Source organism: Poecilia mexicana, unplaced genomic scaffold (assembly GCF_051168715.1).
Source record: "Poecilia mexicana isolate PSO_F unplaced genomic scaffold, ASM5116871v1 scaffold_23, whole genome shotgun sequence".
Taxonomy (NCBI): domain Eukaryota; kingdom Metazoa; phylum Chordata; class Actinopteri; order Cyprinodontiformes; family Poeciliidae; genus Poecilia; species Poecilia mexicana.
In genome coordinates, this window is record NW_028263392.1 from 10,406,652 (window position 1) to 10,429,344 (window position 22,693).

The 22,693-nt window shown below is 39.0% G+C and overlaps 2 protein-coding genes across 3 annotated transcripts; one reads left to right on the plus strand and one right to left on the minus strand.

The window, feature by feature from the left end:
- Positions 1 to 428: 428 nt before the first annotated feature.
- On the plus strand, positions 429 to 15,514 carry copg2 (COPI coat complex subunit gamma 2). The gene is made up of 24 exons (XM_014971637.2): positions 429 to 584; positions 1,000 to 1,052; positions 1,137 to 1,217; positions 4,561 to 4,632; positions 4,713 to 4,792; positions 5,347 to 5,422; positions 5,548 to 5,640; positions 5,752 to 5,838; positions 5,942 to 6,099; positions 6,190 to 6,323; positions 6,583 to 6,650; positions 6,829 to 7,017; positions 11,930 to 12,025; positions 12,123 to 12,366; positions 12,455 to 12,530; positions 12,834 to 12,937; positions 13,025 to 13,150; positions 13,234 to 13,302; positions 13,414 to 13,595; positions 13,735 to 13,864; positions 14,545 to 14,642; positions 14,726 to 14,864; positions 14,945 to 15,043; positions 15,196 to 15,514. Exons 1-24 carry the CDS (start codon positions 548 to 550, stop codon positions 15,324 to 15,326), a joined length of 2,622 nt encoding a protein of 873 aa, XP_014827123.2. The 5' UTR covers positions 429 to 547; the 3' UTR covers positions 15,327 to 15,514.
- Positions 7,823 to 22,302, minus strand: mest (mesoderm specific transcript). 2 transcript variants are annotated; one of them, XM_088003059.1, is made up of 13 exons: positions 22,193 to 22,302; positions 21,884 to 22,081; positions 21,721 to 21,800; positions 20,562 to 20,639; positions 20,335 to 20,471; positions 20,182 to 20,240; positions 17,191 to 17,231; positions 16,981 to 17,051; positions 16,804 to 16,905; positions 16,647 to 16,723; positions 16,476 to 16,539; positions 16,183 to 16,329; positions 7,823 to 8,336 (listed from the first exon to the last, which is right to left on the minus strand). In XM_088003059.1, exons 2-12 carry the CDS (start codon positions 22,035 to 22,037, stop codon positions 16,212 to 16,214), a joined length of 981 nt encoding a protein of 326 aa, XP_087859185.1. In that variant the 5' UTR covers positions 22,038 to 22,081; positions 22,193 to 22,302; the 3' UTR covers positions 7,823 to 8,336; positions 16,183 to 16,211. The 2 variants fall into 2 exon arrangements, with proteins under 2 accessions (XP_087859185.1, XP_087859184.1); XM_088003058.1 differs by lacking the exon at positions 7,823 to 8,336 and having other exon boundaries at positions 13,326 to 16,329.
- Positions 22,303 to 22,693: the final 391 nt, after the last annotated feature.

Genomic DNA, 22,693 nt, shown 5'->3' on the forward strand with positions numbered 1-22,693 from the left:
AAATTGTACACCCTCTCAAATCACGATGCTGAGAAATGCTGACATCCTGTGGTCATTTTGAGCAACTGCACTCTAGATCTGGATAAATCAAAAACCTGAGGTATACTCAATATTTTAATTATCTCTATGATTAACATTATATCAGTGCCTAAATGGCTTGAATCCTATTAGTAGCTTCTGTGATTTTTACAGATAACACACATGTCACATGAAGAGCAAACGTTGACCCAAAAGCAAGATTTGGAACTCCCTTGACTTTATTGATTTATTTTGGTTAAACAACTACAAAACAAAAATATAGTTAAAATTACAACTTCAATTACACCGCATTTGAAGCTTTTTATAGTAGCTAAAAAAAAAAAGAAAGAAAGAAAAACTGTCAACAGCGTCCTCTGCTGTTTTAAATGTTGGGTTGCTATGACGTCATTTCCGTCGACGTGGACGCCCCCCAACAGGAAGCCAGTCTGCTTTTGGCTACGTGGAAGTAGCTCCTGGTATTTCCAAGGCTGAGAGCATTTGCTGCCCTCGTCCGTCATCTCCAGTTAAAATGATTAAAAAATTTGATAAGAAGGACGAAGAGTCTGGTAAGTATTTAAATAGGAATAGGAAGGCATAAGTTTTACGATTGAAACACGTTACAGAAATGCTAAGTGCTCGTCTGTTAGCTTGCTAGCTAAAGTTAACCAACCCGACCCTCTATAATGGTTTAAGAAGACATATTCTGACCTAAAGCGCAAAAACAGACCAGTATTGCAGCTTTATCGAGTTTACATTTCACTGTTTGTGGTGACACTTAATTCCGAATAATGTTTTAGCATTTTTACGGTTATGTCATTGCATTAGCTGTGCACGCTAGCGTTGTCTGAATAATCTTATCCTGTCACTTAGCTGCTATAGCTAGCTATATGTATTTAATTCTCACAGTATGCCCTTTTTTATACTGGTATTCGAGTAACAAGTAATACCCTATCCTTATAATTAATTTATTTTGTCTCTTAGGAAGTGGGTCAAACCCTTTCCAGCACTTGGAGAAGAGTGCAGTTTTGCAAGAGGTAATTTCGAGCATAAGCTCTGGACTTTTATCCTTAACCAGGAGATAGTGGTTCCAATCCATGGTGGTGTGTTTTCATTAACAGGCACGGATCTTCAATGAGACCCCCATCAATCCAAGAAGATGTCTCCATATTCTCACCAAGATCATCTACCTTCTCAATCAGGTAAAAATGACAAATATCCTCCTGAGAACCGAAGAAAAAAAGTGTCTTCCAATTTCTGTTTTTTTGTGATTTCCTATCTATTTAGGCCGAAATGAACACCTTAGCATTTTTTTAAAATATATTTTTATTAAAATTTTACAGCATGTCCATTGTAGTGGATGTCAGGACTATTTCAGTCTAAATTATGACAGAATTAAAAAAAATGGAAAATTGTACAGATAATTGTTTAATGAATCACATTAACCCAACAAGAGGTCAAATTTGAAAAATACATTTAATAATCAAAAGTTATCCATTTCTGGTTTCATTCTATTGCTTGTTACTTGAAATAAAAACCAAAAATGGCTGCAAACTGCAGGGGTGTCGCTAAACACTATTACCCAAGAAATGAAGACTTTATTTATTTTTACTTAATTCATTGTTTATTTTTTATTTATTTTGAACATGATAGAAGTATAAAATTACACACATGAACAAGGACTTTCTTCAGAATATCAGCACACATGGCCTATCTTGGCTTTCCCAGAGTCAAAATCTTCTGGACTAAAAAGTCAAAATGCCAGTTATTAGCAGGAAAATGATGAGGAATAAGTTCTGCAAACTTCTCAAAGGGTCTTCTAGCAACTGGAACCATTATGATGAACCAAAGAATACCAAGCCACACCAATTACCAGAAGATGGGCCGCTGTGAACAGAAGGGAGCATCTTAGCTGACTGTCACAAAGTGGTTTGACGATAAACCTGTGGTGATGGCCTCCTTCATTTATGGGAAAGATCTAAACGATATTTGCAGTTGATGGTCAAATAAAAAAAAAAAAAAACTTGTGTCCATGATCTTTAGGACCAAATGTTGGTCATAGAGATCCAACATTTGGATCTTTAGGACCAAATGTTGAGCTTTCATCAAATGTTGACCAGAACCAAGAAATGGACATTCCCATTACAGATGCCTGGCCCTAGACAAACATACAAATTAATCATGGTCCACCTAGCATAGTGACTTTCTTGCTCTCTCTGGCTCTAATGGTGCGTTCACGCCAAACGTGTTTTAAACATCAGGCCCATCTGGTTTACATTCAAAGTCTTATGTGGAGGCGCGTTGAGGGCCATGGAGGAGCGTTCCGAGCTTCTAGCGCGGTGCGATTTGAAACGTTTGGACTGTTTTTATGACATTCCACATGGACTGTGAATGTAAACCAGACGCACCTGATGCTCAAAACACTTTTGGTAGGAATGCACCAAAAGTGCACATGTGTCAAATGCGTTTTTGACATGCGTAACGTTTGGTGAGAACGCACCACGAGTCTGTTTCTTCATCAGATTGTCCTGGATTTGATGAAGTTCCCTACCAGAGGCTGATATTTATTATCCTCACCTTCATCTGACAACTCCAGATCTGAATCTCCCTCTACATCAGTGTTTCTCAACCTTTTTTGTGCCAGTGCCCCCCTAGCCCTTATCCAGGTCCCTCACCACCACCCACCAGAGAATTTGCAGGCTGCTTTACACTGACCATTATTTTATCATTAATATTACTATTACTATTGTACATGTTTTGATTTTTATGCTTGTTTCTGTATTTACCAAAAATAATTTCCCAGAGAACAAAAAAAGCCATGGGAATAGAAATTATTTTCACAGGTGTTTACAAAAAATGCAATGAACATTCAAGTTAAAATCGGTAGGTCTAACAGCAGCCAATCAGAGTGGAAAAAATATTCTTATTTTGTGCCATTTTCTAGTTGTTAAATCATGCACAAAATGATCAGATAAAAGATGAACAACATGCCAGTTTAAACTTTGAACTATTTGCGAAATGACTGAGCTCTGCAACATTAAAACACGGCTAGAACCGTAACTACATTAATCATAACTCTTGTTCTCCTCAGTGTTTTTGTGAGTTTCTGGTGGTGCAGCTCTGTGCTGCCTTCAGGAGAATGGGACATCACAGTATCATGCATAAAACTTCACCCACATGGCATTTATTGTGCAATCCAGAGCTTTCAGTGGAAAATCAAAGTTCCAGGTCCTTTTAATGCCATAGAAATATGAGACAGAAACATGGATTATATCTTTATATAGATCTGTCTATTGATTTATAGATTAATAGTTTTACTGGATAGAAATTACAAAGAACAAATCTGGTTCTTAATCAAGTCCTAATGAGTCAAATTGAAAGTGTCATGGAGTCGTCAGCCTCATGACATTAACACTGACATGAAAAATAATATTGAAGAAATAAATATATCAAATCTAATTAAACATAAATAAGTGATAAGTAACTTATTGTTATGGTCTGTAAGTTATATTTATTCTCAGTACTGGATGTGGTGTCAACAAACCCATGACACTTCAACAATATTATTTTACCTTTTATCTGGAAATAGTGTCTGTTTATTCTTGCCATACAGTCCTCTGTATTAAGTATTGCTCTAAAGGTCTTGCCATACCAGTTTATTCCTCTGTATTTACTTTAGTTTTTTCTTAATTTAATCTTGCATTTTGTTCTTCATTCATTCCCATTTAGTTTCATTTGATTATTATCCTCTCTTGGTTTATTGCTATGTCCACTTTAGTTTCTTTCCTGTTGCTAGATTTATTTTATCGTTTATTAACTATCAGTAATCTAAACTCATCACCTGCTGCGCTGCCTAATCGTCATGTTTCACATCATGTGTTGATTTTTCACTGTTCAGCGTCGGATTCTCTGTTTTTATGCCATAATTCACATCTAGTTCGTTGCTCCGTTTTATGTCCCGCTTCTCCTGTTTCAGAGTTTTGCGCAATGTGTACGCTACTCTACATGGAGAATCATGTTTCACTTCTTTCTCCTACAACAATGTGGAGTCATTAAATACACTAAAATGATCCTGATGTCCATTATAATTGACATTCAGAAAAGGTCTGTTATTTCTAAACAGAAATTATTACAAAACATTTACTGCTCAAAATATTATTATTGGTATTTAATTAACAAGAATATAAATAATTATGACAAAAATAACATAAGAAAAAAATATTTGACTCTATCCTCTTTCCATAAAATGTGGTTTCTGACAGGTAGGTCATTTTGATTTAGGAAAAAAAGGGACTTCCCGGTATGCAAACCTATCACATGACATATCCCTGGAAAGCCCAGGATGTCCTCTAAAGAGTACTGTAGGGCTAGAAAGGGTAACTCAAAGTAGGAACAAAAAATAAGTTTCAACAAAATGTCCATTATAATGGACAAAGATCTATGGGCCGGTTCTCAGGAGGATATTTACTCTTGTTTGTCCTTTGAGCATTGTATTTATTTCAACGACAAAACTAACTATTCACTCTCTTTCTTGTGTTTATGTAGGGAGAGCATTTTGGGACCACCGAAGCCACTGAGGCTTTCTTTGCGATGACGAGGCTGTTCCAGTCTAATGATGTAAGACATGTCCATTTAATTGTTTCGATTGAATAACTTTTCACACATTTGATCTAAACAAGGTTTTCTCTGATGCTTAGCAAACCCTGAGGAGGATGTGCTACCTGACTATCAAAGAGATGGCAAACATCTCTGAGGATGTCATCATTGTCACAAGCAGGTTTGTGTTGACGAATTGTCTACTTGAAACGTCCATTTAAAAGTATTCACTCTCTTGCAGTTTTATTACTACTTAGCTCTATCCAAAAAAATGTGATTACTCCTGAATTTGGTAACCGGTTGTGCCACATTTGGCAACAACTGCCATTTGGTGTCTGATTTTACTTTATATGTCTGTGGAGGATTTGTAGCTCATCCCTCTTTGCAGAACGGTTTTCTTCATATTTTGATTGTGGGTAACCTGTTGAAGGCCCTAGCACATGACATCAATTGGATTTAAGTCTGGGGTTTCAGTTAGTGGTTCACTGAAGCTCCACAGCCTTAAACTGATGTCAATAAGATTCTTATCAGTTTTTGAGCTACTTTAGATCAATAGATGATGGTTTGCTTTTTAAAAATGTTCGTTTTTAAACCTCTATGCTTATTTCATGTTGTCAAACGGTGCATTGTAGTCCAGCAGAGTTGATGTTTCTTGTTCAGTTGTGTTACAAAATATATTTATTTTTTGATGATTTATTAATAAAGTCTTGTCCTAATGTGTCTTTGCTTTAATAGCTTAACTAAAGACATGACTGGGAAGGAAGACGTGTACAGAGGTCCAGCCATCAGAGCTCTGTGCAGGATTACAGATGTGAGAGAAGTTTTCTGTTTATCTCAGCTTACAGATTTCTGTAATGCAGGAAGAAAATATCTTTTCTTTAGGAGTGTTATTTCTTTAGGAGGGCTTTCTTTATGTGTGTGTTTGTGTCCTCACAGACCACCATGCTGCAGGCTATTGAAAGATACATGAAGCAGGCTATTGTGGACAAGGTGCCCAGTGTGTCCAGTTCAGCTCTGGTCTCCTCTCTGGTATGATTTATAAACCATAAAAAGAAAAGAATCCAGAATTTCTCGTGTTGTCGTTGGTAATCATCCACTCGTGTGTTTTGCTGTTGGATGACCTTCTCTCTGCTTCCTCAGCACATGGTGAAGATGAGCTACGATGTGGTGAAGCGCTGGGTGAACGAAGCCCAGGAAGCTGCCTCCAGTGACAACATTATGGTCCAGGTAGGAAAGACACGCTCGCGGTGGACAACTGCAACTCTGGGATTCGTGAACAAAACCTGTTGATTTTAATTCCGTTTCCTGTTTTTTCCCCCCGCCCTGTTAGTACCACGCTCTGGGCCTGTTGTATCACCTCCGGAAGAATGACCGTCTCGCTGTGACCAAGATGCTCAACAAGTTCACCAAGTCTGGCCTGAAGTCGCCGTTCGCCTATTGCATGCTGATCCGCATCGCCAGCAAACTACTGGACGAGACGGAGGGCGGGTGAGCAGAACGGAGCGTGGCCGGACACAACGGCTGCCGCACCACAATGAATGAATGACGTGTTGACGTTCGTTTTGTCTCAACCCGCAGTCATGACAGCCCCTTGTTTGACTTCATCGAGAGCTGCTTGAGGAACAAGAACGAGATGGTCGTTTACGAGGCTGCGTCCGCCATTGTCCACATGCCCAACTGTACTGCCAGAGAGCTGGCGCCTGCTGTCTCAGGTGACCTGCTCTCTCAATTATTCATAAAGCTTGGTATTTGGACCACTGAGGTTTTTTTTTTTTTAATGCCAGTTCAATTTATTCATAGATGTCCTCTTAAGAAAATTTACATTAAAAACATCAAATTTTTATACAGAAATGCAGACAGATACAAATTCAAATTAAGTAATGTCCATTGTTACTGGCTGTTTGAATCCAGTGTAGATATTAGAAATACATCAAGATTCAGTAGAAAATGACATTTTGTGTTTTCCTTCAGTTCTCCAGCTCTTCTGCAGCTCCCCTAAAGCAGCCCTGAGATATGCCGCCGTCAGGACCCTCAACAAGGTACAACTCTTCATTTTACTACATTAGGCGGCACGGTTTAGTCCAAGACATCTAACGATCGCAAGTGTTACGGCCACAAGCACGTTGGCCCTTTCCGTATTTATTTGTAAATTCTCATTTTGACATCTCGGATGCAAGTCCGTAACAGGTTTTTATGAGTCCTTCGTGTGTTGTTCAGGTGGCCATGAAACACCCGTCGGCTGTGACCGCCTGCAACTTGGACCTGGAGAACCTGATCACCGATTCCAACCGCAGCATTGCCACCCTGGCCATCACCACACTGCTGAAGACCGGCAGCGAGAGCAGCGTGGACCGCCTCATGAAGCAGATCTCCTCCTTCGTCTCCGAGATTTCGGATGAGTTCAAGGTGAGAAATCTTTGATTTGACGAAAATGATATTAGAAAGGTTAGATTTACAGGTCCTTCTCAAAACAATTAGCATATTGTGATAAAGTTCATTATTTTCCATAATGTAATGATAAAAATTAAACTTTCATATATTTTAGATTCATTGCACACCAACTGAAATATTTTTGGTCTTTTATTGTTTTAATACTGATGATTTTGGCATACAGCTCATGAAAACCCAAAATCCCTGTCTCAAAAAATTAGCATATTTCATCCGACCAATAAAAGAAATGTGTTTTAATACCAAAAAAGTTAACCTTCAAATAATTATGTTAAGTTATTGTTAATCCACAGTATTCAGCCACGCCCCTAACTCCTCGCAAACTCCAGCGGACTAACTACTGACCAGCTCTCCATCTCACGGGTCCGAAAAGCCTCTAATTCCTGGGTATTACCGCAAATAGGAATGTAGAGAACTTTTGTTTAAGCTGGGAGCGAGAAAGATTCGTCTAAGCTCTAACTACCTCCATCCAGACGTTATGACCCGCTTCAGTCCATGATTCAGACATCGGAGTAGCCCCGCCGGTGTCCGAGCTCATAAACCACATCTGTTCACGGTAGCTCTTTCTCTGTTATTAACGTGCACTTGTTACAGCTTAGATAATTTTAGAGACTAGGAATAAGTCCCAGGGTCATTATTTATCTGAACTAAAGAACGTACGAAGCCACCCTAATTTACTAGGACCACAAACACTGGTTTTACAATAATCAGAAGAATTAAATTTAGCTGACTCAATTAATTTAACTGTCCACAGCATCAATTAGACTTTAGTATTTTTATTAGCAAGCTTTAGCAAAGGAAAAAGACATGCAGCAATTAACAAAGGATTAAGTAATCAATAGATTTAAGAAAATTTAGAAATTTCACCTAATTCTAAACCCTACACTGTGTCTCAATCTAAATAGAGGCTTTGGGGGAGGCAGTTTTACTCGAACCCAGAGGCAGAGACGATCTTTGGCACCAGATAACTTTAACGTCCGTGGATGGAGTCCTGTCTTTGTCTTGGCAGAATCCTTTTAGAATAGATCCAAAGGTGAACTGGTGAGAATCCTCAATGAACACAGTTCTCTATCAATATTCGATCTTTGTCTATTCCCCATGTCCACTGCAGCATCGTTGGAATCTTTTGGGTTGAGTGTGGGGCCGCAGTCGAATCAGAATCCCGGGTTGTGGGTAAACGAATCTTGTTCCTTTCTTGTGCAGCGAGTAGTCGTCCCAGGGTATCATCACGCAGCCCTCCGTTGATTCTGCATCTCCGTGTGTGCTCGACTCGAACGCTGCAGAACAAAGAACACCGATCCTTCTGTCTGGTGTCTTTTTATTTCTTGTCAGCAGCCACACAACTTTCCTCACGTACGTTTTTCCTTGACGTCATCTGCCTTTTGGTTGGCCTCAACCTTCAGACGAACTTCCTTGTTCCTTGGAACTGAACTTTCTGAGGTTCTCCGTTTGCCTTCTGCACCTGTTTCCTTCATGCATCTCAAAAATCTCCCTTCCTGTTTCTTCCGTACTGACTGCTTGGACAGATGATCTCATATCCATCACCGTCTTGGTGACGTGATGTCTGCCTTGGTCACCTCTGCTCTCCTATCAGTTCCTCTTTCTCCCTGACTTTTCACCTACCATCTACCTCCAACACAACATCAGTGACCTTTAATTAGTTACACATTTTACCACATTTCAAGTTCAATGTCAAAATCACATTTATAACATTTAGTTTCTCTGATTTAGCATTCATTTATAATTTTATAATAACCATAACTTATTAGTTACTCTTATTATAATCATGATGTGAGTTATTACAGACATTTCTGAAAAGAAACCAAAAATAATCCATTATTCTAAATATTTGACACCATGTTAAAGTTACTTGTTTCACCTGTAAGTACTTCCATAAGTATAAGAGTAAGTGTAAATATTATAATCAAACCAACATCAACCACTGGTTAAACCAATATTAATTATTGTTTTAATCATAAGTTATCATTATTAATTTAAGTATTTTACTCTGGGTTTTATCCAATTACTCAAAATGTTTAGATTTTATTCTTTAAACCTTTAATGCCTTGAAATGAGCACTCTGAACTATTTTTATTCACTGCTGGCTGGAAACTTCGTCTTTCTTCAGGAAACCTGCTCTTCCTGTTCCATGACTCTTTCTCCTAACTATGATTTTCTTATGATTAAATAGAAAAAAGTAGAATTAAAGCAAAGTTTGCAGGACACAATAACAACACACACAACCAGATCAATTTTATTACCGTCTGACTCTACTGTTGGGTCTTGATGTCACCTGTGTAATTAGTTTTAAGGATAACTTTATTTCTAAAATCTCCAGCATGGGGAAGTGGGATGAGCTCGACTTTTCTCAACATTATGCATTCAGTACTTGGACAGGAATCCTTGTGGCATAACATGGAGGCAATCGGCCTGTGGCACTGCTGAGGTGTTATGGAGGCCCAGGATGCTCCGATAGCAGCTTTAAGCTCATCCAGCGTTTTGGGTCTTGCATTTCTCAACTTTCTCTTCACAATATCCCACAGATTCTCTATGGGGTTCAGGTCAGGAGAGTTGGCAGGCCAACAGTAATACCATGGTCAGTAAAACCAGTGGTTTTGGCACTGTGAGCACCTGGTGAGCCAGGTTGTGCTGAAAAATGAAATCTTCATCTCCATAAAGCTTTTCAGCAGATGGAAGCATGAAATGCTCCAAAATCTTCTGATAGCTGCTGCATTGATCCTGCCCTTGATAAAACACAGTGGACCAACACCAGCAGCTGACATGGCTCCCCAGACCATCACTGACTGTGGGTTAGGGCTGTTGTAAACGAATATTTTAGTAATCGAGTAATCTATCGATTATTCTTACGATTAATCGAGTAATCGGATAAAAAAAATTATAAAATGAAATATTGGTAAATCTGGCATAATACCGGTGTTACTATCAGATATCAATATCAGTCCAATTTTTCATATTTGAGCATCCCTAACAGTTGCTTTTTTGTAGTTTAGAAAACTAACCTGTAACAATAATAGCTCACTTTCTAAGTTAACCAGAAGAAAAGTTATAGAAAAATCTGAAATTATATTGAATTTAATAACAAAGAGGCAGGCTCACAAATATGCTTATAAAAAATGTCTACAATCCAGCTTTTAGTTTATGTATTCATCTTCAGTGAGTTTAATAGATTAATTAAACTCACCTTGCCACCTAACCTGTCACGCTTTGGGTTTGAAAATACGGGAAATGCCGCCTGGAGTGGGAGAAGGGAGGAGAGGGCGAATGAACGAACATGGGGTGGAGGGGAGGAAATAGACCAGCGGACTGACGAACCGTTAGACCGGGGGACGAACACGGGGGGAAGCAATACGGGATATTTACGACACCTTCACTGGTCACACTCAGAAACTCATCTACCAGCCATGTACGATGCGCTCCGCCACCCGTTTCTTCAGACCGGGATATGAAATTTATTGTGCGGTTCGTCGGTAAAGCTACATTTACACGGTAAGCATCAGCTACTCAGCCGCCCGCCCTGTTCAGGCTATCCGCTCACCTCAGCGCTCTTCCCGCCGTTCGCTTTCAACCAGCAGCCCCGGAGGAGAAATGCTGCCGTACTCCAGGCATTCCCCCAGTCATTTTAAGGATGCTTATTGGTTCCCCAAAAACGATAAAAAGTCGGGCATTATCATCAATCAATAAAATCCCCACGGGCCAATCTTGAAGATTGGACTTTATGCCGCTGAGACTTAGCTTTTGTCAACAACTCAGAGGCGGAAGTGAGAGCTCCGCGCAACGCAAATGAAGTCCCGGCCGGAACACGGTGCGCTAACTAATAAAACATAAATTAACGAAGCTTCGAGGCAGGTAAATTTTCCTCGAGGAATTTTAGTAATCGAGGTACTCGAATCATTCGAGGAATCGTTTCAGCCCTACTGTGGGTACTTGACACTGGACTTCTGGCATTTTGGCATTTCCTTCTCCCCAGTCTTCCTCCAGACTCTGGTACCTTGATTTCTGAATGACGTGCAAACTTTTCTTTCATCCGAAAAAAGTACTTTGGACCACTGAGCAACAATCCAGTGCTGCTTCTCTGTAGCCCAGGTCAGGCGCTTCTGCCACTGTTTCTGGTTCAAAAGTGGCTTGATGTGGGGAATGAGGGACCTGTAGCCCCTTTCCTACACACGCCTGTGCACAGTGGCTCTGGATGTTTCTACTCCAGACTCAGTCCACTGCTTCCGCAGGTCTAGAATTGGTTCTTCTCCACAATCTTCCTCAGGGTCCGGTCACCTCTTCTCGTTGTGCAGCGTTTTCTGCCGCACTTTTTCCTTCCCACAGACTTCCCACAGAGGTGCCTTGATACAGCACTCTGGGAACAGCCTATTCGTTCAGAAATTTCTTTCTGTGTCTTACCCTCTTGCTTGAGGGTGTCAATGATGGCCTTCTGGACAGCAGTCAGGTCAGTAGTCTGACCCATGATTGCGATTTTGAGTAATGAACCAGGCTGGGAGTTTTTAAAAGCCTCAGGAATCTTTTGCAGGTGTTTAGAGTTACTTTGTTGATTCAGATGATGAGGTTAATTGCTCGTTCAGAGAACCTTTTCATGATATGCTAATTTTTTGAGACAGGGATTTTGGGTTTTCATGAGCTGTATGCCAAAATCATCAGTGTTAAAACAATAAAAGACCTGAAATATTTCAGTTGGTGTGCAATGAATCTAAAATATATGACAGTTTAATTTTTAACATTACATTATGGAAAATAATAAACTTTATCACAATATGCAAAATTTTTTTGAGAAGGACCTGTATTTTAATCTGAAGTATTAAAATGTTTTGGGGGGTTTTTTAATGGCATTTGTTCCTCCAAGGTGGTGGTCGTTCAGGCCATCAGTGCCCTGTGTCAGAAGTATCCCAGGAAGCACAGCGTCATGATGAACTTCTTGTCCAACATGCTGAGAGACGACGTAAGTTTCTACAGCTTTGACATTTGGTTTTATGATTCTGATTATTGTAGCAGTGTGGGCCTCTTCCCACACGTATTGATCGCTTCTGTCGCTGCAGGGCGGCTTCGAGTACAAGCGAGCTATCGTGGACTGCATCATCAGCATCATCGAGGAGAACCCCGAGAGCAAAGAGACAGGCTTGGCCCATCTGTGCGAGTTCATCGAGGACTGCGAGCACACAGTGCTGGCCACCAAGATCCTGCACCTGCTGGGCAAAGAGGGGCCGCGGACCCCGCAGCCCTCCAAGTACATCCGCTTCATCTTCAACCGGGTGGTGCTGGAGAGCGAGGCGGTTCGTGCAGGTGAGACGGCGTAAAGATCGGCGGCCTAGTAATCTGGTCTAGTAATCTGATTACCTCCAACTGGCCATTTGTATTTGTCTGCTTTCAGCTGCTGTGAGCGCTTTAGCTAAATTCGGAGCTCAGAATGATGATCTGCTGCCGAGCGTCCTGGTTCTCATGCAGAGGTGAGGCCTTGTTTTTTTTTTCTTTCCTTTCACACAAGTGCATATTTGTTGGAAACTCAAAGATTCTATTGAACTGTGAATGAACTTTGTTTAATGAAGCCTCAAAAATGGATGAAATCAGCAATTATAAAACCAGTTTGCTTAATTTACGTTTTCCTTATTTCATAAACTAATGGAGGTGTTTTGTTTTAGAAAAGACAGCTCATGCTGATTTATTTGCTAATCAGCATGAGAAAACAACAGACTGCAAATATGTCCAAAGTCACATCGAATGCCTTGTAATAATATGATCTGTTCTCACAGGTGTATGATGGACAGCGATGACGAGGTCAGAGACAGAGCTACTTTCTACATGAACGTGCTGCAGCAGAAGCAGAAAGCTCTGAATGCTGCGTATATATTTAATGGTAAATGTCGCCATTTATGAGGCGTACAAGATAAACTCTACTGGAAATCGGAACGTCAGGTGTTGACGTGTCCTCCTTGTGTCTCAGGTCTGTCCGTATCCATTCCCGGCCTGGAGAAGTCCCTCCACCAGTACACCCTGGAGCCCTCGGAGAAGCCTTTCGACATGAAGTCTGTACCTCTGGCCACCACTCCAATCACGGAGCAGAAATTGGGTACGACCACATTGTTTTCTTCAGATTAAATTACAGAATATTGCTGTGCACAAAATAAATTGAGTTTGTCTGGTTTCTTCTAGAAATTGCTCCTGTTGCTACAAGCAAACTGCCAGAGAAGTTGGCCCCATCACGGCAAGACATCTACCAGGGTAAGAAAGACAGATGGAGCCGCTTCAGTTATTGCTTTTTATTGGATAATTGATCAAAACGTCCACCTTAACGTTCACTTATTACATTTTTTTTTCTTCCCCTTCTTGCAGAACAACTTGCCTCCATCCCAGAATTCCAGTCTCTCGGCCCGTTATTCAAATCGTCAGAGCCGGTACAGCTGACCGAGGCCGAGACTGAATACGTTGTTCGCTGCATCAAGCACACATTCGCCCGACACATGGTGTTCCAGTTCGACTGCACCAACACGCTGAACGACCAGCTGCTCCAAAAGGTTCGTTAAAAAATGGTCGGTAGTCCTGCTCCCTGCCAGAGACCGGAACGTTTTTTTTCCAACGTCTGGTTCATTGGTGGATGGAATCTTATTGAGAGCAAGTTATTATGCGACGAGGCTGAACTGTCGTCTGTTGCAGGTGGTAGTACAGATGGAGCCATCAGAAGCCTACGAGGTAGCGCACTACATCCCAGCCCCCAGCCTCCCCTACAGCCAGCCGGGCTCCTCCTACACTTTGGTGCGGCTGCCTGACGACGACCCCACTGCAGGTAGGACCGTTTACTGGGGCCGCTCATGGTTTCCATCACAGCCTGGAAAAGTCTAGAATTTATATCAAATCACAGTATCCATCGTAAGGGAACTGTTTGGATGCAGTAGTTGATACTTCACGTAACAAATTTCTCAAACTTGTAAAATGTGTGGAAAAACCTGGGTTTATCGGTGCAAATCATAAGATTTACTCATGTACGTGTCAGTGTCTGAATCCTGCAGTGTAGAGGTACTCTGGTCTATCTAAATGCTTCAATCCCAGTTTATTCTCACATTGTTTTTACTAGATAAAGTACATTATAGCGGTAGAGATCATGATGCATCCCCTCCTCCAACCTGGCACCCATCCACTGTAGCATTTTGTTGTCCCTCATTGATGTCTAATAGAGCAACTTTGTCATTGTTTTTTTTTTTTTTGCAAATGTGTTGCTTGCTCCAATTATCTAGTTCAAAGCACAGCATCCAGTTACAGATGGAAGTGGTGGCATATCAACATTCAAATTCCTTTCCTTTAATTTAGCAGCCTCGCTACCATCTTTATGGCCTAGTTTGTACAACTTCAACAACTATAGAAAAACATTAAGAACTATATCAATTTGAATCAGCAAAACCTAAGAATGTGTTAGGAACCCTGAGTTTTAATGGTTGAGTTCAACCGCAAGTTTCCGTCTGCTTGCAGTGTCCTGCACATTCAGCTGCACGATGAAGTACCTGGTGAGGGACTGTGACCCCAACACAGGAGAGCCTGATGACGACGGCTATGACGATGAATATGTGGTATGTGGAGTTGAAGTTGGAGCTGGTAAAAAGGCTTCATCTGCCTGAACCCGAGGTTTGAATTGGAATTCTCATTTGTTCAGCTGGAGGACCTGGAGGTGACCGTCGCAGATCACATACAGAAAGTCCTGAAACCAAACTTTGGCGCAGCGTGGGAGGAAGTGGGAGACGAAAATGAGAAGGAGGAGACGTTTGCCCTGGCGTCTGTGCGAACACTAGATGGTATGCAGTTTGATTATTTTAAGAAAGCTGACGCTTGTGCACACATTAAGTGATGCCTGGTGGTTTTGTATCATTCACAGAGGCGGTGGGTAACATCATCAGCTTCCTGGGAATGCAGCCCTGCGAACGCTCAGACAAAGTTCCTGAAAACAAGAACTCTCATGTTCTCTTTCTCGCTGGTGAGTCAGATTCCTGGATGAAAGTTTGTTAGAGAACGATTTGCTGAAATGAAGACGCCAGAATACATCACATATCATCTTTCAGACTCGGAACAATTTCAAGTTCTCCCGTTTCTTATGGTGACCTCATTCTTCCCGCCTTCTCTGCCCAGGTGTGTTCCGAGGAGGCCACGATGTCCTGGTTCGGGCCCGCCTGGCGCTGGCTGATGGCGTCACCATGCAAGTGACGGTTCGTAGCACCGAGGAGACCGTCGTTGATGTGATCCTTGCTTCTGTAGGTTAGAACTACAAATGTGCCAACCAACGACACAAAGCATGCAGCAGCCCTTATCCATTGCTTCCTCAGTCCGGAAGCTTAACTCGTTATTGTGATTACTGGTATAAATGTTTTATATCTTCTGCATAAACTTAAACTTTTCTGTTTTTCCATCTTTTTGTTTCAACTTCACAATAAAGTTGGTCAAAATGCAACTTGGAGCTTTTCTTTTTTTAAGAAAATTTATTGTACTTAAAGAAAAATTTATATTTTTGAAGAATGTAGAAAATTATATCAAAAGTAATTGACAATGCAAGAATAGTGTCCAACAGGGTAACACTTTATTTGAAGGGGGGTGAATAAGACTGTTATGACATAACACCCGTCATGAATATTTATGACAAAGCGTCATTCGGTAAATTGACGTAATTCAAAATGTCTGTTTTATGACAATTTGACATTAACCAAGAAATCATTACTGATAGCACTTTAAAAATTAAGTAACTTTATATTATTAAAGGTAAAGTTTAAACAGTAATGATTTCTTAGTTAATGTCAAGTTGTCATAACACAGACATTTTGAATAATGTCAACTTTGTATTAAAAGTGTCAATTTACCAAATGTTGCTTTATGACAACAGTCATAAATATTCATGAAGGGTTAGTCATGTTTTTGAAAGTGTCATGTCAGTCTTATTCAACCCCCTTCAAATAAAGTGTTACCGTTCAACAGATATGCTCACTATGACCGTAATTTATCGCATAGGGTTTGTAAATAATGATTTGCTTTCCTCAGAGTTAACTTCATCTTTTAAGTTAGTCAACATTCTTAATTGGTAGTTAGAAATAATTTTAAAGTTATTTTTTCATCTGATTTTCATACCTGACAGCAGGCATGTGTTTGCGATCTGGTTAGAAAGAGTGAATGAAATTGAAGTAAGCCTTTAGGAAACCGGTGGGATCCTCCAGCTGTGGGTAGTGACTGATGTGGTCGTCCAGAATGGTGACTGTTGACCTTTTCACCAAATGCCTGAAAGAATAAAACACAGTTAAAGTGCAATTTAATGTAACTGCATAAAATATTCTAACAAATTACTTGTTACCACCTGAAAATGTTTTTCTTAAACATCACTCTTGCAAAACAATGTGTATAGAGGTAAAGGCATGATCACTCACATATAAAGACGGATGAACTGTGGATGGGGGTTGACAGGGTCCAGGGGTCCGTAGATCATGTGCACTGAAACACAACGGGGGAGGGCGGGGGCGTCATTGTGGAGATGAACGAGGGTCTTAAAAATCACATGCTTTTTAACAAAGGGTTTGCTCCACCCCAACGCCACTTACGTGGAGCGTGCGTGGATGTGAGTGCTCCCACCCATCGATCTCTATGTTGAAATCTCTGATTGATGTACTGGAGAATACTGAGAAGAGAGAAGCCCAACATTCAGTCAAACTGAATGTCGGTGAACCGGAAGCAATGAGCACATAAGCGCATCTTCACCTGTCCAAAACCAAGTTTCCGTCATTGTAGCGTAAACTTGTCCACATGTCCCAGAACTCTGCGTCTGTGGGCTGAGTGTAGGGACCGAATACTTCTCCAACGCTACCAATCAAGGAGAAAATGTGAAGAAAGTCTCTCTTTTATTTGCCATATTTTAAAACACTCTGGTCCTCTTACCCCTTCTGGAAGATCAAAAAGTTGGTGAGGCGTGTCAGAAATGTTGCCAGAATACTTGAATCCTTCAACAGCTTATGGGAACAAATTAAAGACAGGTCAGCAAAAAATGAAAAATGTCCATCCCTTTTCTTTTCTCCATTACTAATTTGAAACAATAGAATGTTATACTTGACATGACCTGAGAAGTTGGAAGCAGACAGATTCACTCACCGTCTGAAGCAACCGTGGGTGGTGCGTTTCTGGAAATATTCCTGATGGAAATCAAACTGTCAGAACTAGCAGTGTTGTTTTTTTACATCAAAAAAATCAGGTAAGTTTAAAAGCACATATGTCAAACAAACTTTTTTGTCCATTTTGAATGTCATACTACATTAAGAGTAATTTTTGCAAATTTTTTACATCATACTATATACTATGAGATATTTTTGCCAAATTTTTACATCATACTATACTATGAGATATTTTTGCCAATTTTTTTACGTCATACTATAGTATGTCGTAAAAAATACGACATACTATATAATATATAGTATATATTTGGCAAAAATATACTATATTTTTGCCAATTTTTTGAGTCATACTATACTATGAGATATTTTTGCCATTTTTTTATCATCATACTATACTATGAGATATTTTTGCCCAGTTTTTTATGCCATACTATACTATGAGATATTTTTGCCCATTTTTTACGTCATACTATATACTATGAGATATTTTTGCCATTTTTTTATACCATACTATACTATGAGATATTTTTGCAAATTTTTTTATGCCATAGTATACTATGAGATATTTGTGCCCATTTTTTTATGCCATACTATATACTATGAGATATTTTTGCCATTTTTTTATGCCATACTATACTATGAGATATTTTTGCCAATTTACATCATACTATACTATGAGATATTTTTGCAAATTTTTTATCATCATACTATACTATGAGATATTTTTGACATTTTATACATCATACTATACTATGAGATATGTTTGTTCATTTTTATACCATACTATACTATGAGATATTTTTGCCAAGTTTTTACATCATACTATATACTATGAGATATTTCTGCCAATTTTTTGAGTCATACTGTACTATGAGATATTTTTGCCATTTTTTACATCATACTATACTATGAGATATGTTTGTTCATTTTTATACCATACTATACTATGAGATATTTTTGCCAAGTTTTTACATCATACTATATACTATGAGATATTTTTGCCAAATTTTTACATCATACTATACTATGAGATATTTTTGCCATTTTTTTTATACCATACAATACTATGAGATATTTTTGCCAATTTTTTACATCATACTATATACTATGAGATATTTTTGCCAAATTTTTACATCATACTATACTATGAGATATTTTTGCCATTTTTTTTATGCCATACAATACTATGAGATATTTTTGCCCATTTTTCTATGCCATACTATACTATGAGATATTTTTGCCCATTTTTTACGTCATACTATACTATGAGATATTTTTTTTGCCATTTTTTACATCATAGTATACTATGAGATATTTTTGCCATTTTTTTATGCCATACTATACTATGAGATATTTTTGCCAATTTTTCACGTCATAATATACTATGAGATATTTTAGCCACTTTTTTATGCCATACTATACTATCAGATATTTTTGCCATATTTTTATGCCATAGTATACTGAGATATTTTTGCCAATTTTTTAGGTCATACTATACTATGAGATATTTTTGACATTTTATACGTCATAGTATACTATGAGATATTTCTGCCAATTTTTTGAGTCATACTGTACTATGAGATATTTTTGCCATTTTTTACATCATACTATACTATGGGATATGTTTGTTCATTTTTTATACCATACTATACTATGAGATATTTTTGCAAATTTTTTACATCATACTATATACTATGAGATATTTTTGCCAAATTTTTACATCATACTATACTATGAGATATTTTTGCCCATTTTTTTATGCCATACGATATTTTTGCCATTTTTTTTATGACATACAATACTATGAGATATTTTTGCAAATTTTTTACATCATACTATATACTATGAGATATTTTTGCCAAATTTTTACATCATACTATACTATGAGATATTTTTGCCATTTTTTTTATGCCATACAATACTATGAGATATTTTTGCAAATTTTTTACATCATACTATGTACTATGAGATATTTTTGCCAATTTTTTTACATCATACTATACTATGAGATATTTTTGCCAAATTTTTACATCATACTATACTATGAGATATTTTTGCCATTTTTTTATGCCATACTATACTATGAGATATTTTTGCAAATTTTTTTATGCCATAGTATACTATGAGATATTTTTGCCCATTTTTTATGCCATACTATATACTATGAGATATTTTTGCCCATTTTTCTATGCCATACTATACTATGAGATATTTTTGCCCATTTTTTACGTCATACTATACTATGAGATATTTTTGCCAATTTTTTACGTCATACTATACTATGAGATATTTTTTTGCCATTTTTTACATCATAGTATACTATGAGATATTTTTGCAAATTTTTTTATGCCATAGTATACTATGAGATATTTTTGCCCATTTTTTATGCCATACTATATACTATGAGATATTTTTGCCCATTTTTCTATGCCATACTATACTATGAGATATTTTTGCCAATTTTTCACGTCATAATATACTATGAGATATTTTAGCCACTTTTTTATGCCATACTATACTATCAGATATTTTTGCCATATTTTTATGCCATAGTATACTGAGATATTTTTGCCAATTTTTTAGGTCATACTATACTATTAGATATTTTTGCCATTTTTTTATGCCATAGCATACAATGAGATATTTTTACCAATTTTTTACGTGAGTCTATACTATGAGATATTTTTGCCAATTTTTTTACGTCATACTATACTATGATATATTTTTGCCAATATTTTACGTCATACTATACTATGAGATGTTTTTGTTCATGTTGGATGTCATCTGAGTCATTTTTGTCAACCTTACATACGTCTCTACCTCCAACCCTAAATACATCCCAACCTGCTCCCCTACACACACGCACATACACACAAATATAGCCACACAATTGTGTTTTGGATTAATTTAGCAAAACATCCCATCTTTTGTGAAAGTAACAATTACTTCCCAAAGAATGCCAATACTGTACCTCCATTTGATAGACAAAGACTGTTGAAGTTAAGATGCCCTGTCCGATTTTGGTCACTCCTAGTTTCGGAGAAAAACAAAGTGAAAAACAGCTAAGAGAAAGAAATTAAAGGCGACCACTGGATTCTTTTGACACCTGCTATAAAATGATTACCTGTATAGCAGCTCTAGGGCCACAGTATCTCCATAGTCATGGGATATCAAATTGAGTCGTTGATTGCTGAGACCCAAGTGGGCCACCAGGGCCTCAACTATACTGGCTTGTTCAAAGATGGAGTACCTATGGGGTCTCTGAGATGTTGCAGATAAGGGGGAAATGTGCATGAAGTAAAGAGCCAGGAAAAGCATCAAAACATAAAAGAATAAAATATGCAGACTCACAGGTTTGTCACTAAAACCAAATCCAAGAAAGTCCAGTGCAATGACTCGATGGAAGCGCTGTGCGAGCGGATCCCAGATCTGCGAGGGAAGAAAAACGTTTCAGGATTTGTACACATTTTTCCACGTCAAAATTGCTTATTTTAACAGACCCATATTTCCATATGCGGTGGCGGTTTCTGACATGGGCAACGAGCAGCCCCACCCTGCCTGCCCCTCATTATAAAATTCTCCAACTCCCTGCTCTTATAACTGGAGGATCTGAATGTCGAAAGTACCTAATACATGTCGATGTCAATTTTATTTACGGAACATACAAATAAATATTTACTGCAAGACCTTAATCATGACCTTGGGCTGTATAGTATTCACAAAAGCACAGATAAAAATACATAGAAATAAAAACGCAAATTAAAACATACAGGACACGTAAATACATCATCACACCAACAGTCACCTCTCGCCTGTCAACTTCTTCAGAAAGGAGTAGGAGGGAGGTGGGGGGCTTTGGAAAGGTGGTTCGCCCAGGGCACCAAACATTCTAGAACAGGGGTGGGCAATCCTGGTCCTCGAGGACCGATGTCCTGCAACTCTTAGATCTCTCCCTGGTCCAACACACTTGAATCCAACAGCTGAATCACCTCCTAAGTGCAGTCAAGTTCTCCAGAGTCCTGCTAACCACCTCATTATTTGACTCAGGTGTGTCGAAGTAGAGATACATCTAAAAGTTGCAGGATGAGTTCGGTAAGGTCGATGCCATTGTGGTTTCTGTGGGAGTTGACGAGGAAATCATGTACACCAAGTCCACAGCCATACAGACCTGGCTGTTTGGCTACTAGTTGACCGACACCATCATGGTGTTTTGCGAAACCTAAACACCATTGAGGCCCTCGAGGCCTGGAGTTGCCCACCCCTGTTCTAGGGCCTCCTTTGTCCATATGCATCTCTATTTTGTAAATGGCTTCTCAATATGAATTTATGGCATATATTTCTACAGTTTCTTGGGTTTCACATGTGGAACCTGCAAGAATCAGAGACTACCAGAGATGGGCTGGATTAATAATATAGCAAAAGATGAAAATGAACCTCCTGCCTTCGGCCTCCATGACAACCCTGGTGTTTATACAGGATATGCTAAGCTTCCTCTGTATAGACTGCATACCTTGTTCCAGTCATAGCTGGAGGTGGGGAAGCCGTGGAGCAGAAGGACCACATCTGAGCTTCCCAAAGCACCGTAGGAGTCTGGGAAGAACATCTTGATGTGAGACAGGAAACAGGTGGATATTTGGAGATTAATCTTTTCCCCCTGTGCTGTGTGCTGCTACCTCTATAGAAGATCTTCTTCCCTCTGAAGTGGAAGAAATCCCCGGCGCTGTGCCACTTCTGTAGGGTGGCGGAGAGGTGAGGGGGCGGGATGTGAAGGTAGACGGCCACCAGCGGGACGCAAATTAGACCCACATGGATCCACCACTCTCTCATGTTGAGCTCAGCGGTGAGGAGGTCTCATTCCTGCCACTGACACACTGAGCCACAAACGCAACAAGCCGAGACAAGCAGGCTTAGTGTTAAAGGAGCAGGTAGCATTGCCTCCATTCAGCTGAAATTACTTATTAAAGACAGATTACGGCACTTACTGCAAAGTTCTTGCTTGTTATCAACAGACCTTCGACCTGTGTCGGACCTGCAGAGGATATCTCTGTGGAGAGTCAAGAAGTAAACGTAGCACAGAAAAGTAAGAGGTCTCACTCTGGTCACGTTTTTGTAAAAGGAAGACACAAACTCTTTGGGTGGCTACGGTGCAACCAATTTATAAAGCGCAACTCATCTTGTCAATAGGAGATCTTTGAATAATCGCCAAACAACAAATGAGGCGTTTACTGCCATCTACCAGTCTGGATGTGTAGTAGCACTAAATGAAGCCGTTTTCTTGGAAAATAAAATAAAATAATTATACTACTACTACTACTATTACTACTACTACTAACAAGCGCAATATATAAAAAAAAATTAATCTCATTGTAAGTCAACAAATATTTTCATGTCCTTAAGCTTATTCATTTTGTGAGAAAAAAAAACGTACAATTTGAATTAATTTTTGTTATTTTTATTGTGGTTTTGATTTTCATTCTTAATCA

Excerpts from the sequence above, each read along its gene's own strand:
- copg2 (XM_014971637.2), top strand. The coding sequence starts at position 548 with ATGATTAAAAAATTTGATAAGAAGGACGAAGAGTCTG. Across the intron at positions 1,218-4,560 it reads TCATCTACCTTCTCAATCAG|GGAGAGCATTTTGGGACCAC; the intron begins GTAAAAATGACA and ends GTGTTTATGTAG. Across the intron at positions 14,865-14,944 it reads GTCTGTGCGAACACTAGATG|AGGCGGTGGGTAACATCATC; the intron begins GTATGCAGTTTG and ends TATCATTCACAG.
- mest (XM_088003059.1), bottom strand. The coding sequence starts at position 22,037 with ATGAGAGAGTGGTGGATCCATGTGGGTCTAATTTGCGTCCCGCTGGTG. Across the intron at positions 16,724-16,803 it reads GGAAACTTGGTTTTGGACAG|TATTCTCCAGTACATCAATC; the intron begins GTGAAGATGCGC and ends CTCTCTTCTCAG. Across the intron at positions 16,330-16,475 it reads CAGTTCATCCGTCTTTATAT|GCATTTGGTGAAAAGGTCAA; the intron begins GTGAGTGATCAT and ends TTATTCTTTCAG.